This window comes from Meleagris gallopavo, chromosome Z (genome assembly GCF_000146605.3).
Source record: "Meleagris gallopavo isolate NT-WF06-2002-E0010 breed Aviagen turkey brand Nicholas breeding stock chromosome Z, Turkey_5.1, whole genome shotgun sequence".
Classification (NCBI taxonomy): Eukaryota; Metazoa; Chordata; class Aves; order Galliformes; family Phasianidae; genus Meleagris; species Meleagris gallopavo.
Genome location: NC_015041.2, coordinates 6,938,312 through 6,955,686, shown reverse-complemented (window position 1 = coordinate 6,955,686; position 17,375 = coordinate 6,938,312). Strand labels below are relative to the sequence as shown.

The 17,375-nt window shown below is 36.9% G+C and overlaps 1 protein-coding gene and 1 non-coding gene across 6 annotated transcripts in view; both read left to right on the top strand.

The window, feature by feature from the left end:
• Positions 1 to 2,224: 2,224 nt before the first annotated feature.
• Positions 2,225 to 17,375, top strand: part of UBAP2 (ubiquitin associated protein 2) — a 583,216-nt gene continuing 568,065 nt past the window's right edge. For all 5 annotated transcript variants that reach the window (XM_019610313.1, XM_010725215.2, XM_019610312.1 and 2 more), the window contains exons 1-6: positions 2,225 to 2,316; positions 3,457 to 3,560; positions 9,469 to 9,521; positions 13,459 to 13,526; positions 14,961 to 15,150; positions 15,880 to 16,093. In XM_019610313.1, coding sequence (XP_019465858.1) covers positions 2,243 to 2,316; positions 3,457 to 3,560; positions 9,469 to 9,521; positions 13,459 to 13,526; positions 14,961 to 15,150; positions 15,880 to 16,093 — 703 coding nt within the window. In that variant the 5' untranslated portion in view covers positions 2,225 to 2,242. The remainder of the gene's footprint in view (positions 2,317 to 3,456; positions 3,561 to 9,468; positions 9,522 to 13,458; positions 13,527 to 14,960; positions 15,151 to 15,879; positions 16,094 to 17,375) is intronic.
• LOC116217576 lies at positions 15,444 to 15,527 on the top strand. The gene has a single exon (XR_004162269.1). It is a non-coding gene; the product is annotated as a small nucleolar RNA SNORD121A (small nucleolar RNA).

The window sequence follows — 17,375 nt, the reverse complement described above, 5'->3', positions numbered from 1 at the left end:
TCTTATTGTTTTGTTTTAACATAAGTCACTTATTTCTTTTCATTTTATGTGTGGAATTGGAAGTTTTCTCCATTTGCTTCTCCAAATGGTTATTAGAGCACATACAGTATATAAAACTGAGCCAGTGCTTCTAGCTTTATGATAATTAATAAGAAAGGTTATTTGAATTTCTACAGATAAACCTCAGTGTTTATTTCTGTAGTATGGAATACCCAGAAGACATCTGCCTTGTTACCTATTCATAAGTGGTAGGCGTTTATCTCCTCATCTTCTTGTGACTGGCTTGATCTGCATTTCCAGAACAGAGGCTTGGGCTGTCCAGCTGCTGTGTAGTCTGAGATGAGCACATCTTTGGGGTATTACCTGCTCTTCCAATCTGTGTATTCTTCTCGCCTCTTTTTTAATCTTGATGCTTCTTTGACTAATCCAAACCATTCAGCATGGAAATCTTAGTGTTGAGGTGGAGTATGTGTTCTTAGGGAAGTACTTAGTCCTAAATTCAGAAATCTAAGATGTGTTCTACAAAATAGGCAGAATTAATGGATAATCCCACATTTATCTCGTGCTTCCCAGCAGTATGTATGTGATTAGGAGAAGAAGCATTCTGAATGAAGTGTATGAGCCATTGTTTCCATGGAGGAGAGATACCAGAGCTGATTTTCTGATTATAGAAGTTTTGAACCCCCAATACATTTTACTGGAGACAAAAAAACCTCAACACCTGTTTCTCTTCTGGAATGAATGCTGGAGAACTTAAATGAAAACAAGTTATAGCCAGAGTGAGCCTAGTTGACTGAGAGAGGTGTTCTGGAAAGAAGGAAAAGAACTAACAGTATTCACAGAGTTAAAAGCTTAAGGAAAACAGGAGAATATTTTAAATAGTTCATTTAAAATTATGATGTTGGATAAGATAGTAGTAGGAATGTTAGTTGGAATCACCTTTAAGCATAGGTCTCTAGTCCTGGCTTCCTGGAACAGAAATAACTAAGTTACATTGACTTTATTTTGGGCTGTTGCTTGCAGATCCAAGTGGAAAGAAATGTCAAGAAATTTTATGAACGTTTGTATGAGACAGGGCAGTAACTTTATTCTTTCTGTAATGTCTGTTATTTGCTTTTTGCTCAGTATGCTGAATGACTGTAAGAAAATCTGTTCCTTCAATCTCAATGGAAGATGCAATGAGCTACTGCTATATCATTTGTTCTCTTTTGGGGGGAGACTAAAAATACCCATTGAAGAATAGCAAAATGTGAATTACCACAAGAAAAAAATAAGTTTTTGGAAACATTGACCATTATGCTGGAAAACACATATAGGTCTTTTTAGAGTACTGTTAGTTATACTCTTTAAGCAGCATAAACTGACATTACTGCAGAGAGGAATTTGGTGCTGATTGTCTCCTATTGCATTTGAAGATTGCAAAGCCAAAAAAGAAAAGCCAAACCAACCAAACAACAAAAAAACATCCAAAAGCAGGAAGGCATTGTGATAGCTGTTTACCTGATTTTTGGTGAACTATCTAAATGTGAAGGTGACTAGTTCTCTGGCAGATAGCAAGGAGGGATCTGATTCAGAAAACTCATTCAAGAGTGAACTATTTTGTTGGTTGTTTTCTGGTTAATCTGTGGCTGTATTTGCAAAACTCTGAGTGTAGGGAAGGGAGTAAAGCTTGGGGTCACAGGTAAGGATGACCTCTGTTGAAGCAGTACTTCCTTTGTGCGTTCCTTCTTTCCCCCACCCTTGTCTCACAGGCAGGAATTGACAGGGAATTTCTGGAGAGTTCTGAGCATGCATGGGGGCTGTGATTGTAGAGCCTCTAAGGCAAGAGTGAGAAAGTAGAAACAAATTTTTGAACATCGTCCAATGACTTGGGAATAGCAGCCTCCTTTGGGAATGAGGCTTTAGGTAAGTCCTGTTGTTAGAATTTTGTGCTATTTCTCTACACACAGAAAAGCTAGCAAAAAAAATTGCAAGTCCTGCTGAAACATTCAGTAAACTGTGACTTAAGTGATGGCTTGGGCTGGAGACCTCAAAGATGATCTAGTTCAAACCACCCTGCCATGGGTAGAGTTGCCTACTGCTAGATCAAACACTAGACCAGGTTGTCCAGGATTGCATATATTAGGGAAATGTTCTCCTGTGAGAATATATATTTAACTAATTGCAGTGGTTTTCTCTTCAATCATGGTCTTTTCTTATGTGACAGACTAGTGACTGGCTCCTTCTCTGCTTTTGCTGTTAAATGGTGTTTTCTCTCCTAGGGTTTGGACGTGGCAGAGGGAGAGGAGCGGGGAGGTTTTCAGCCCAAGGCATGGGGTAAGAAATATGCAGAGCGCAGATTTTGGGGAGGGTCAAGCTCAGCAGCAATATTGATTGCCACTGTATGTATTAGTATTGTTGTATGTAGAGTAAATCAGCATGGATGCAAAAATTCACGGCGCTGTTGGATTATTTTAATTCAGTATTTCCAATTGGACTATCCTAATCTTAGTTTACTCAGTGTTAATGTGTCAAACTCAAATTCATTTGTACCTATAAGTAATAGCCACATAGTGCCTAGGAAGCTGAAAGTTCTCTGAAATGGTTATTGTCCAAAGCCAATTTAAAAATATTTGTATCAGTGTAATGTGAAGCATGTGAGCCCTAAATAAAACAGACTAGTGATTATAAACGTTCTCCTTTTTTTGAGCTTTCATGCCTTATCTGTTTGGACGTGCATGTGCTCTAAGACAGAATCAAAGGAAGTTTATCATTAGTTCTAAAAATTGTTTTCAGTTTTGTCAGAATAGCTTGATTCAGAGAAGCATAACCTCCACTACTTTTAGTGTTTGCTTGAAATGACACTTCATGTAACATCAGTGGTGTCACAATGAACAGAAGGCTACTCTTACTTCTCTAATAGTCCTTCTTGTTCACAGTTTTGATGATAAACTGAAAGGAAGTTTTCTGAATTAGTCCTTTTCACCTGTTACAGGCATCTGTTTTTTGGCGTTGGTGTCAAGAGTGCCTTCTGAAATAATCTTAGTGGTGTTCTGACTGCTGTCCTGCACAATTCTGGTGCTTTTAAAGTACACAATACTGGTTTCTCATCAATCTGCCACCAAGAAATTATCAACCGAGGAAGGCTTAATGCTGACAGTATAAACTTTGTCATAGGATGAGGGGGAATAGGTTTGTTGTTGACTGCTTTTTCAGGAATTCTGGTTTTGGTTCAGTTTCTCAACAGTCTCCTCTACTTTTTTTTTTTTTTTCCCCTTCCTATTCTTTTCTCTTTTTTCCCTTTTTTATCCATGTCTGCTGCTAGAGGAAAATTTTCTTTTGGAAAACAAAATATCAAGATAAACATGTGGAAATCAAGATGTCGAATCTAACACAACTGCAGCTAAAAATAATGGCACTTGTGTTCAATGAATGACCCATGTATTCTCTTCCATTTCTCGACTTTTAAAACTCTAGGACATTTAACCCCGCAGACTATATGGAGTCTTCTGCCACTGATGGCTTTGGGACAAAATCAGAGATTTGGGAGACTGGTCAGAATGATGCAGATGATGGAACTGGTAAGATGCTTCCAGAAGTGAAAGGGTTGGAATGAAGAGCTGTAGCAAATTGCAGTTAAAATAAGCATTCTGTTAGTATTCTGTTAGCTTGTGAAACTGTGAATTAAATTAACTGTAAGTTAAAGTTGCAGAGCACATGCTATAGCTCAAGCAACTCTGGCTTGAACAGAGTGAAAGGTAATTGCAGTTTTTTCCCTTCAAAGGGATTTGAAGAGTTACTGGAAGAACCTTGTATGTGAAGAATTGTTTAGTTATCTTAAATATGGCTTAAGATCTCACATTATTTAGTTAAGAGTATAAGTACACTAAAAGTGATTGGTTCACAGGCACTGAGCCATAGCATCTGAATACCTAAATGGAAGAATAAAGAAAGAAATGGAAGAACTGTTGCTGAGTGTAAATTCACTTGGTGACACTGAGATGGCTTTGGAAGCCCCATCTATACAGGATAAGAACCTGAGCGTATGAGTCTCTAGTATGGAGGAGAGGTTTGATATCTGACACCTTTCGAAAATAAGTAATTACTAAAGCACAAGAGGGGGCACTTGGATGGGAGCCAAAAACACAATCTGCCTCCATGAGGATTGAGGCATCCATATGTGTGTTTCTAAATGAAATTTCGTGGAATGTACACTCCTGGCTAAGGGCAATAGACAATACAGTCTGGAAATAAACCTCTTAACTTGGTCTCATGGTGATTCAGAGCTGAAGAATGTGGCCTGGTTATCTATGATTTGGAAAAGAGCAAGATGAATTGCTACTTCCCATGTTCTATGGCAGGAGATGAAGACAAAGGAGAGCCTGTGTCATGATGCCAAGACATGTCATGGTCCATGACATTATTATTATCCACACCTGGGAACTTCTGACTGACAGAAGAATACTTTTAAAAAATAAAATAACAAGAAAACTACCACTCTAAGCAAACAAATTAAAAAATAAAAAAAAAATCAACAGCCAGAAGGGGTGACCTTTCTTTTTTCTTCTTTTTTCATTGTTTGATTTTTTTCACAACACCCTTGCAAGTGTTAAAGACTGATACTGGAGACCAATGTTTTCTTTGTTTAGCGTTGCAGTGCTCTTGAGATGCAGCTTTACCAACTTCATAAAAGCCATTTTTTCACTTAACCAGAGAAGCTAAAAGCAGGCTTATTGTCTAGATGGGCTTAATGGACAGCTTCTTGTCACTCTTTACTGCCTGGTAGTCCCGTGTCAGAGGGTGGTGCTGAGTATTTTAATGGCTATTGAAAGGGAGTTCTTGCTAAACATGGCATCTTTTCAGGAAATTACTGTTAAAATGATGTGGTGCTATAGTGCAGGGTTTATTGTCACAAGTACTGGAGAAACAATAAGTTAACTGACTAAAGAAATATTCAAGAAAGGCATGTGGAGACAGGAACAGATTCTCTGGTTAATCATTGATGAACACAGCTAGGAGGCTATGGTTTACAGCTTGGACTTGTATTCTGCTTCCTAACTGAGCTTGAATATTTTGACTATCTTTGTAACCAGCGTAGCTATTGTATGCCTACTCTGTTTCTTATTGTATCTCCTCAGTCTTCAGTAATGGAAGAATTTTACTTAGGAATAATAGAGTGGCTGGATGTGGCTAAACAGATGCCTGTAGTGCATGAATCCATGTACAAGGGATTTGCTGCTAAGTAAATCACTGGAAACTGAAAATGTGCTAGCTTGTGTCTGCATTTTTTTTAATGCCACATCTGCTTTTGCTGTTGTACCATACAGACATCACTGAGAAAAGCACAGGATTTCAACAAAATAGCTTAAGGCATATATGGGAATTTGGGGAGCATAGTGAGAGGTTTCCTTGGCTTTGTTGGCTGTGACAGGGGCTATGAATGAGTGATTGTATGAGTGGAGTTTCCTGCATTGTAGGAAATGTTTGTCAATGTAGGGAGTTTCATTCATAATAGTTTGATGGGTGGAAATTTGATGTAGTTTACTGTAAAAATTCTTTATAGACTCAGAGTGCCTTTTTACTGCTAATCTCCCTTTACTTTCAGCAAGAAGTTGCCATAGCTGACAAAACTGTATATGTCAGCTCAGGGAGAGAGTTTTGCTTTATAAAACTGCTTCTTTAGGCAAGTCCTTGGAATATCAGAAAAGTCTCTAATCTGTTCCCCATTACCCAAAAATAAAATGAAATTAGAAAAAAACAATCAACCAACCAACCAAAAACCCTCAGTAAAAGTAGACTTTAGCATATAATTATTTAGTCTTATCAAGAATGGAAGCACTTTCAACTGTTGTCCAGAAAGCACGTTAAAGCATCACTAAAGAAGAGACTGCAGTTATGGTAGTAGTTTAAAAGCAGAAGTGGGAGTGCTGGGAAGGAAGGGAATAAGGGGTGAAGCATACAGTGGTAGAGGAGATGTGGGGCTGGGAGATGAACAAAGTTGAGCTGTTGTTTTGGCTTGTTAATCATAAATATTAGTTCTCTCTTTTTTTTTTTTTAAATTAGTTCCTCTTACTTTACAGATCTGTGTTGTTAATTACAAATGTAATTAGTTCCAGTAATAACATAATAATGTGGAAATACTCATTATGTGAATGATGAGGCATATAATTGTATGCAGAGCCTGCAGTGGGCTAGTAAATGTGAGATAAGCCCATATCTCCTTTGATCTGCAAAGTAAACAAAATTAGCTCATTTTAGCTACACAGGGAATTAGAATAGTGGGCAACTACCTGGAGAAGCTAGACCAGTTTTTGTGTCAAAATGAATTCATCGTACAAATTTAAATACTTTGGGAAATTCGGAGTCATTTTTCTTTAAGTCAGTGCTGTGAGAGGATTGACTTCAAAATTTTCAGTTGAAAAGAATACATGATTTGTTTCTGAAATGTAGTTTGCCCCATATATGCTCTCAAAGTGCTGCAGACTTTCTTAACCTGAATCATTGCAGACGTTGGAGGAATCTTGGCAGCCTGAGAGGTTTTTCTATAGGCATTATTGTGTAATTTTATAGAAAGGCTAGTTGGTTCTCTGGATCTAAAAACTTAATGTTCTTGAAATAGAAAGAGAATAAAGTTTGAGTCTTAATGGTTTATAACATTTTCTTGTAATTGTGTTGAAAGTATTCAACATCCTAGTATTTATAGATGTGACACTTGAGGCAAAGAGCAGGGACAGGTGGAAGGAAACTAAATGACCAATGCTCTTCCAAAAGGGAGTATACTAGAACAGTTTGTTATTTCCCTAATTGGCATGCTGAGTTTTTGTTCTCTTTCTTTTTCTGATAAACAAGGCAATGAGAGATCTCGAACAACAAATAGCATCAACGCTTAAAAATAAATTAGGATGGAGGTGCTCACTTCTCAAAGTAGATTATAAAATTCCATTCTGGTGGCTTACCGATCATATAATGGTTTTGGTTGAAAGAGTCTTACAAGATCTAGTTCTGGTTACCCTACTGTGGGCATGATTAGCTTTACTACTTCTTAATATAATCATCTGTCCATGGGATAGAAAGGAATTGAAAATTGCAAGGAAGTTGTTTATATAGGACTGCAGTAGAAGTCAGGAGGAACATTCTAGAATGACCTGAAGGATTTCTTAAAATGTGGCGGCAATGGAGAAGAGGAGGATTTGTATAGAAGTTTGAGATAAACCAATCTGGGTGCCAATACATGTATTTGGCTGATAATTTGAAGAAGGAGAAAAAGTGACTGGAAGTGAGGGATTGGAAAAAAAACAGTTGAAGTTGTACCAAAACCCTGTGCTGTACTTCTTGGCTTTACATCTTTCTGTAACTAAACTTGTTGCAGAAGTAAACAGGAAGTGGTCATGGAAGGAAGTGTAAACTGAAGTTTATTTGACAAAGTTCTTTGAAAACAAAGCATAATTTCAGTGGAAAATAGAACTGTTATATAGAAATGCTTTGCAAAACGTGGAGGTAAAGATTATGAAGAGAGTATATGGAATTACAGTCTTGCCAAGGTGGATTATGAACAATAAGTTGTTACACTTGTGAATAGAATCCTGTCCATACCATGAAACTGTTAGCAGTATGGATTAAATTCAGAGAACAGCTGTAAATAGAGGCTGACAGGTTGACTTTGGAACACAGAATGTTAATATGTGACAGTAACAAATCTGGCCGGGGACAATTGATAAAATAATGAGGGGTTGTGTCAAATAATTTGAGGAGAGTAGATGCACAGAAGTGCATCATCACTAAGAAGCATTGTGGAGCATTTGGGAAACGTCTCAGGAATTGTTTCAAACAGCTCCTATCTCTCAAAGGTGTGTGGGGATAACACAGGAGTGGAGTATGATCTGCCAAGGCTTTTGTTTGTTTTGTTTGACCGAACTCTACTGTTGGATTTCTGGCAGTAGTGCAAAGTGTTAATCTTCTGCAGAGATGAGTCTTGCTCTGTCCAATGTGAGATAGATACAGGCAGGACAAATATAGGGATGAATCTGTTTAAAGAAGATGAACATCAAAGATAACCTGTTCTAGTTGAGAGAAGGGAGAACTATCAACTTTCTCTAAAGTATACTCCTTAGAGGGCTTTGTCTGCTTTCCAGGATTTTTGTGGAAATGTGAGTTGGTCTAGTAATTTGAGCTATTATAATAATTTTGATGTGCTATCCTATAATCATAGTTATTATTCAAGTGCATCAATATTTTACAGTCAGGAAAAAACCCAAAACACCTAATTAGCCAATTAGTGAAAAGAAGAGCAAGAGGTGTTTCAGGCAACCTTATATTGCTCCACTGAACCAGCACAGAGTGGATGTTACCTTGTTCAGGACCTGCCAAATAATTTTGGATTCAAAAATAAAATCCCTCCCTTCTCGACCTGTATGTAACTCCCTGTGGTTGGGCTGCTCCTGACGTGGGATTGGTGCCACTCTGCCTTGCTCTGGCCTGGGTGCGGCTTCCTCGAAGCCTAACAAAGACTGTGCTGATATAGAGAATGGTTGCATTCCTGTAAGTGGGGTTTGATGCTGTCTTCAGGGGGCTTTGTTCTGGAAAGAATTTATCTCAAAGGGGTCCTAGTTTTACATGTGATTAAGGTAGAGATTCTTTTACTTTTATGCGTATTCAGAGGTGATGGTACCAGAAACTTTACTGCTGTGTTTTGCCGGGTTGTGACTATGCAGTTGGAGTGAAGGCTCAAGCTGTTGCTGATTTCCCTTTCTCTATGCTCATACTGGTGGGCAAGGCCTTCAGTCCATTCAGTGCTCGTGCATGTCTGGGTCTGCTGTTTCCTAGGGGAAGGGAGTAGGTTTCTAAACCCACACGGTCACTTAGTTCAGTTTGATGTTTGCTGCACGCTGCAGATGGGGCACTGTGCTCTGATGTTTGCCAAAATACTGCTGGGAAGAAATGTTTTACAGCTATGGTAGAAGCTAAGTGACTTTTCTGCTGCCATTATATCTTTATGTGTTTTAAGATAAAAAATAGCTTGGGTTTTTAATTTGAGTTTGTCAAAAATAGGATTATGAATGTTAGAGCAAGTGCTCTGATTGTATTTTGGTTGTATGGAATTGTGTATGGAGTTGGGAGAACTCATGGAGGGGCTGAATAACCTCTCCTTGTCTCCAAGGACAGGTGTAAGAAGAAGTTCTTGCCAATATTTAGTGTTTTATCACCAGTTGCAGACATGCATTTGTGCAAACTGTCCACTACCATAGTTGCTAGGAATTTCCTGAAATCATATACTGAAGTATAAAAGAAACAAAAAAAACCCTAAACACCTCCCAGATTTTTAAACCTGCAGACCAATTTTCTGTGGCTTCTCATGTTTCCAACCAACATCTCTTCACTTTGTGTTTCAACTAATGTCAAAATAGGATTGTTTGTAATGCAGAAGGTTTGATATATGTAATTGTACTTGCAGATTGTAACTGCTTTTTTTCCTTCCCTAAATTGTAACAGGTGCATGGAAAAATTCAGTAGAAGAATGGACCGCAGAAGACTGGAATGAGGATGTAAGTGTACCTTCTCAGATAGATAGCTTTTGTTATTTACCTTTTCAGAGTCTCTGCATTGTTTTCAAAACTAAGCATTGTAAATTCTTTCTTGTGTTTATGCCATGACACTTCTTAAGTTTCCTGCTGTAATTCTGTTTTAAAAGAGTGTATATTTAGATGAGCTTTAATCTTACATAAAATGGAATCAAGAAATACTATTTTATTTTGCTTGGAAGCCTATGTATGGGTAACAAATTTTAAACTTTTATCCCCAATTTAGTATTAGTGAACTATAGTTTTTTAATGCATAATGGTGATGGATATTATCTGCATATTTCCACCTAATGTTGTGTAGGAGTTTAAAAGCCATATTATCATAAGTCTTTTTGTAATTAAGTGCTGAAGTTTACTTTGTAGTAAAGTTTAGATTCATTATTGATTCTTTTTGCTTGAAATGTGAATAATTATTCCAATTAGTTATCCTCATGTTCATAATATTAAGAGAGGACATAGTAATATGTTGAATTTAGCACTTAATTTCTTCGTTTATGTTGTTTCATCGTGTTGTGCACTGTAGCAATGAAGTACTGTAGCAGGCTTTGTTCTTTAGTAGGTAAGAGACACTTCTTCATGCCTGAAAAATATTTGGTTTATTTATCATGTAATATTTGTTATTATGTGTTGCAGTGTATTGTATTAAAGCTGAGGCAGCTCAAAAAAATAAATGAGGTAGCAAGAAATAAGGAGAGAAAGCCTTACTGTTCAATTCATTTTTCATCTTCTATGGAAGAATCTTCTATCAATTCAAAATTATTTTTGAATGAGTTCCATTTACCTTCTTCTGTAGTGTGATGTGCCAGTATTATCCCTGGGAATGAGTGAGCAGTTTGTTAGCAAATACAACTCCTTACTCCTCGCTGTGTCTTTTGAGAAAAATTAGAGGAATTTAAAAAAATATCACCAATCCTGCCTTCTTTCTATCAGTTACTGCTATCGAATGCTGTGTTCTTTTTTTCTCATAGTTTGTCCCCTTTCTCTTCTGTATATGCTAGTGGTGGGCTAAGGATAGTGAAAATTTCTGGCTTTGTTTCTCTACCTTATTTGGCGCTGGTACAGTGCAGCATTTGTAGTACAGGAGAAACATTGAGTAGTGCTTCCTAGGGATAGATATTTATTTGTTATTACATCTGAGTAGTTTGCATATGACTTTTGGAAGGGCTGCAGATGAAATCTCTAGCCTGTTGTTAATTTTCATTAATTTTGGAATGCTGGAGAAGTCGCTGTAACCTAGGAAATTTATTCATGTGGTGGTGCTCAGAGTCTGTAATCAAATGGGGAAAAATGGAGGGTGCTGGGGTTTAAAAAAAAAAAAAGTGAAGAATACAGTTTGTGCTATTTATGTTGTATTTATCTATGATTTTATGGTGGTTCTTTTGTGAAAAATAAGTCTATTTCAAATAAAGCTAATTTTGATCTTAAGGTAAATTATGAGTGAATTACAAAGTATTTTCTTAAAGGAGATTTGATTTTATGACTTTTGTTGTTTCTAAAAGAAATAATTCCAGGATGTCAGAAAAGCCGTCTAGTAGTATCTAGTAATAATATCTGCCTGCTAGTTTTGGCAAATAGTCTTTTGGAGCAGTATCTGAACTGAATGTGGATGATTCCTGGGAGAACCATCAGCTTCCTTGACTGTTTCAAGCACAGAGGAGCCCCAGTCATAGGCCAGATACCAGCTTCACTTTGGAAGTGAAAAATAAAAATAATTATAAATATGTTTGGGAAATTTTAAGTTTATTAGATTAGTCAATTAAAGTGAGCCTGTCATGGGGGGAAGTTTGTATTTCTGCTAGACTTGACCTGCTTGAAGTAAAAATGTTTTAATATAGCTAAGTAGCCAAGTGCTTCACCTAATTTATACTTTAAAAAAAAAAAAAAAAAAAAAAAGAGAATCACAGAATCACTAAGGTTGGAAAAAACTTCCAAGATCATCCCATCCAACCATCTACCTACCACCAATATTTCCCCACAAAACCATGGCCCTTAATATCTGAATATCTGAATATCTGAGTGCTTCTTGAACATTTCTGTGGATGCTGATTCCACCAGGCTCCCTGGGCAAGCCTGTTCCAGCACCTGACCACTCTTAGAGAGAAGTGATGTTTCCTAATACCCAGCCTGCATCTCCCCTGGTGCAACTTGAAGCCATCCCTGTCTATTACATGCAAGAAGAGAGTGATCCCCACCTCGCCAAAACTTCAGGGGGTTCCAGAGAGCGATAGGGTGTCCCGAGCCTCCTCTTCTCCAGACTGAACAATTCCAGTTCCCTTAGCCACTCCCTATAAACTTTGTGCTCCCCTCACAGCTTCTTGCCCTTTTCTGGACACACTCCAGAGCTTTGATGTCTTTCTTGTAGTGAGGGGCCCAAAACTGAATACAGAAATGTGTGAATGAATTGGAGTGTAAATAAATAAATAGGAATGAAGAATTCTAGGAGTATGTCCAGAACCGAGGGCTGTTTTCTGGAAAGCAGCATATTATGATTTCTTACAGGGAATTCTGTTGCAGAAAAAAACCCCACTCCTGTAGTCTTTTTGCCTGCAGGCGCTCTTCCTGGTCTCTTAATCATTCTTGGTTTTTATTTCTGTGTGTGGACTCCTCAGAACTTGATTTTGAAGTACTGCATTCACTTACTTATTGCTCTTAAAAGGCAGAAACTGTGCAAAGTAGCTGAAAATTAAAGAATAAAAAAGGTGTTAAATTGAGATTTTTAAATTTATGCGACATAGTTTACGGAATCTAAAAAAGTGACTTGATTAGCTTATGTTGGTTTCTGTAGTCTAGCAGAAAAGGCATAGTATGAATCTTTGAATGGAAAATGGAGCCACACAGCTAAATGTATAATTAAATAGTTCTAGCAGTGTGATAATGACTGAAACAGTCAAAGATGCTGATGGTGCATGCTGCCTGCAGATAAAGACCGGGTACTTTTCTGAAGAATATTTTTTGTTCACATTTCTGTTCTCTAGTTAGGTTTAAGTTACATGTGAGTGAAATTCATTGTTGTATAACATGAGTGGGATTAAATTTTTGTGATCTAATAGTCCTGTTGGGTATTTAATTTTGGCAAAGTAATGATAAGTAGATTGTCAACATGATCTTAAATAGCATGGAAACTGCTTGTGATGAAAACTCTCAAAAAAGAAAACAGGACCCTCTTAATCCCCTAGAATGCCAACCAGCCCTTCCCTTCCCTGCTACCTGCTAAGGGTCTTTGTTATAACAGTGGTGAAAACAGCAAAGGCTTCTGCTGTGGAACTGGTTGTACTACTTGTAGAAACACTTTGTTTTCCAGGGCATGCTTGTAGAGCAATCAGTTTAAGACATCATTGCTTTCCTTAGCTAAACTGCCAAGGAGGAACCTTGAATGCTAGCTTGCTATATACATTCAAGTGTAGGTCTGCCTCCACTATTAGTATGAGCTGAAATATATAACAGAGTAGGTGAAGTGGGAACATGTACATGGAAACAGCACAGTGTGCTAAAATTCAACAGGATTTATAAGAGCTGTATTGTAGAATCTTAAATTGTATCTCCATGAGGTATTTCTGTGCTTATGATACACCAGCTGACACATTAGTTTCTACTTGTATACTTTTCAGTTGTTATTGCTCAAATTAGTAGGAACTCTAGGTAGGTATATCACTGTGTATGTTTATGAGATGAAATTTCCTAACACTTTAGTAAAATTGATTCTTGATTCTGTGGAAAAGACTTTGCAGAAATTTTACTATTTTTGTCTGCTAGAGCTGCAACTTACCTGGCTGTAATGGTTGTTTGACATTTATTTTTATCAGAAATTATATGACCAAGACAGACTTTCTTCAAATGTTGCTAAAAAGAAATGTGAATGTATGTGTGATTATAATACTCTTTTAAAAAAAATCTTTTTCAGTTTTCTGAAACGAAAGTCTTTACCGCTTCTTCTGTTCCAACAGAGAATCATGTGACTACTGGGCAAAGGTGAGTTCTTGCACATTTTTCCTATATCCTAAAAAGCTCTTGGTGAAGCAGTGTTAGATTGTAGTACCTAAAGCAAATGGTGGGTTGATATAATGTGAGGACAGCCCCCCCATCAGAATTTGGTTAAGCTAAATGCAAAACTCTTGCTTGCAGGTAGTTGCTTTTGTGGGTTCCTGTGTTACCTATAGTTGACTATGGTTTTGGAGCTGAATCTATCAAATCCACAAGGATAGTACTTAGAAGACTGTCTTCTGCACAAAGACTAGTTGTAGGCAGAAATAGAAGTAACTCGGAAGAAAAGTTTTCTGCTGTTTAAAGGGAGGCACTGGCTTTGCTCTCCAGAATATAGAAATCCTCCCTCTTTAGATTCAGAAAGTGCTCAGAATGCAGCATTTTGACAAATTTTTTCACAGAAAAGCTTTAGTTAGCTAGAAGGTCTATTTTGTGATAAGCAGGTTGTAACAAAACTTAACATGGATATATAATCTGGAGAAGGCATAGCATCAATTGGTCTAAAGCTTATGTTCCTTTGCTTCTTAAAGGCAGTATGCTTGCATGTTCATTGTTCTAATGTGAACATTATTCCAGTGAATTTCCCTCAAGTTACGTTGGAAAATATTTTAGTTCATAAATTTAAGTTTGGTAATTTTTTTTTTTTTTACTTATTAAAATGAATGTTTGGGCATTTAGAAATCTGTAGTAATGGAAGTGACAGAAGCAGCTCATCAACCCAAACTTGCAGTGTGTTTAGGATAAACTTCAGTCAGAATTCTGGGAGTATGTTTCTTACAGCGTTCAAATGCTTTACTTTTTCATGGATAAACTTCTGTTGAGGTTAATAAGTTACGTTAAGTATAAGAAAACATGCTTCTTGTCCTGCTTATATATATGCAGTAGGGTAATTTTGGATATGTGCCTGCTAGAAACTTTTATTTATGCTGTTCTTCTTACTTCAGTCTCACCACACTTTCACTCAATTTCTGTATTTATAACTTTACTATCCTCAAACCTATCTTATATAGAGGTTAGAACTTTGATCCCTTGCTCTTTTTAGAGGGATAGTGTGGTATGCAATGTAGATATTTGGTACATAAAATATGTTGGAAGGCAGGATCCATTCAAAAGTGGTGTGTCTTTTAAAACTCGTCTCCAGTTGCTTGGCTGTATTTATCATATATGTTATGTGATGTTGCAAAAGTTGAGAATCTTTGGAAAGAGTGCAAAGATGAGTTAGATTCTAACCATGGTGAACAGCTCAGCTACTAGAATTTTTTTTTACTCTCTCCTTCCTCTTTGTATGGAGAGTTTTTCTGTGACAGATATACAGTATTCTTAAAGGCTGTTGATAGCAGTAGATGTAGGGTCTAATACCATCACTATTTTCTTCAGTTTCAGAATGTGAAAGTTCTAGCCAAACTTTACTTTTCCTTACAGCATTGATATGGTGACGTTGCTTCAAAAGCCAGTGACTTCTACTCAGGAGACAGAAGGCAACTCATTTGAGGCTTCTCAGCAGCAGACCTTTGGCCAAGCTCTAGTCTTCACAAATTCTCAGCACAGCAACCAGATGACATCAGGAACTGGCAGTTCCGGTGCTATAAACTCCTATTCCCCTCAGAGTCTGGTAAAATTATCTTATGCTCTAAATACTTTTCATTAGCAAATATTACAAGTTAAGCAATGTCTCCAGTAATGGTCGTTTCATGAAATGCTTCATTATTTGTAAAATTCAGGTTATAAATGCTACAGAAATGGGATTGAGAATATCCTTTTTTATATACAAACAGGCCTTTCCTTTTATTTGCTGGGTGGTTGTTTTTTGGTTTACATGAAGTCTTGTATTAACTTTTGAATACAGAAAGGTGCATTTACACGTTGACTCAGAACAAAATCATTTATTTATAATGAAGAGCTCTATGCCAGGAAACTGTGATGTGATACTTCCAAGCACATATCTGACCGCTTTGTGAGGAAACATGAGTATTTCTGAGTTTTCTGGAGTGATATGAGTAAGACTTCCCTTCTTTAACAATTATTAGAGTTTAAAATTGGGCCGTTGTATTCTTTGAAAATCTATTCAGCTACTAGTAATTAAATGTCTTTTTGAAATACGTGAGTTACAGCCTGTGTATCAATAATAACAGGAGAGTCCAGGCATGTGCTAAAACTGCTGAATTTTTCACTTGTTATAAATTAGCAATCTGGAGCTGAAGAAGTTTTACTTGTTGCCAAATAACAGCTGTTGGCACTGACCTTATGCTTATGTTCAAATGATTAATAAAATACTTAACTCCATTTCTCCCTGCCTTTGTTTGTTTTTATTTTTTTATTTTGTTCCCTTGTTTTTTGACAGTCTGCAGTTCTTTGTTCTGGCTTTGGAGATCTTGGATCTTCCAAATTGGCAAACTCTACTGGAACCCAAATCTTGGACCAACTGAAATCTCCTGGTTTGGGCCAATTTACTTCTCAACAAAACAATAGTAGCTCTACCACCACTACTACAACTACCCCAACATCTTGGGATCTAAAAGCGCCCATTACTCAGTCCTCAGTCCTTAGTCAGTTTGGTAAGTGCTTTAACATGATCTCTCTTTCTCTATTAGTCTGTAAAATTTCTTTAGACTGATGTCTGCTGAAAATTGCCTTGATGAAAGGCTTTTTTGCTTTAAACACAATGCTAGCAATACAACTGATCATAAAATTTTAGGTAAGCTTGTCTGCTGGCAATAGTTGTTAAAAATATATTATGAACTGCGTTTTGGTTGGCATAAGGCTATCTGTAGAACTTGTTCATCTTAGTCTACAGAAGTTGTGGAGCCTTCATGTGGTTACATCTTCAATTTAGTGTGCCTGATTATTTAAGTGCAACTCTGCTGTGACTTAGTTTCTCAGCAATTCCAGGAGAATAAGTCTTTTGGTCTTTTTGCCTATGCTGCTTCTAGCTGAATACAAGTTTGTACCATATCTTGTTGTCTTTTCCCTATTTTCTCTTCTTACCATGACATGAATTTTGAGTGTGTACTGCATAATATCTTCATAGTGTGTATCTTCTCACCATTCTTCCCTTGTGCGAAGTATGCATGTACTGAAAATGATGCAAGTTAACCATTTTGTCAGCCTGTAATTGTATGGATTTTTTGTTTAACTATAATTGGCAGAAACAGTAGTGACTGTGACAGTAACTTGTACAGTTCATAGCAGTATTCTCACTGTAAAAAGTGTCTTGTAGCTATTTTGCGTGTGTTTGTGCATGTTTGCAAATAGATAAGCAGCCAGTTTAGTAACATATATAATTTTTTGCATGCAGCAATTTTATAAAAATATTTGTTTTACTGTACATTACAAGTTGGTAAAATGCATTAGAAAGCAACTGAATAAAAAAGTCCCTTCAGACTGAGTGCCGTGGATCTCTTACAGTTGTTAGCTAGTGCTACAGCCTGTTCCTTGGCTTTCAGCATCTGAAAATTATGAAAGAGGAAGACTTGGGAAAAAAAATTGTAGATGTTTAGTGTCTCTTGATTTTCAGCCACACTGAGGTTGTAGATTAGTCCCTGTTTGTGCTGAAAATCTTCTTTGTAAAGCAGGAAATTGAAACTCAGAATACTTCTGGATTGCAAGTCCAAACCCATTGAAAGTTATCAGAGTTTATTTGCACAATTACTTGCGGTGAAACGTGCCACATTTGACTAAAATAATGCGTAAAATTTTTGTTACCTATTGCACATTGTTATGAAACTGTATAGATGGGTTTAATTCCTTACTTTTAAATAAAACCAAATACTTCACAAAAGCTGGTTATTTAAGGTAGTGAAGCTAATATATTGGCCTTACTATTGCAATGATAATGTT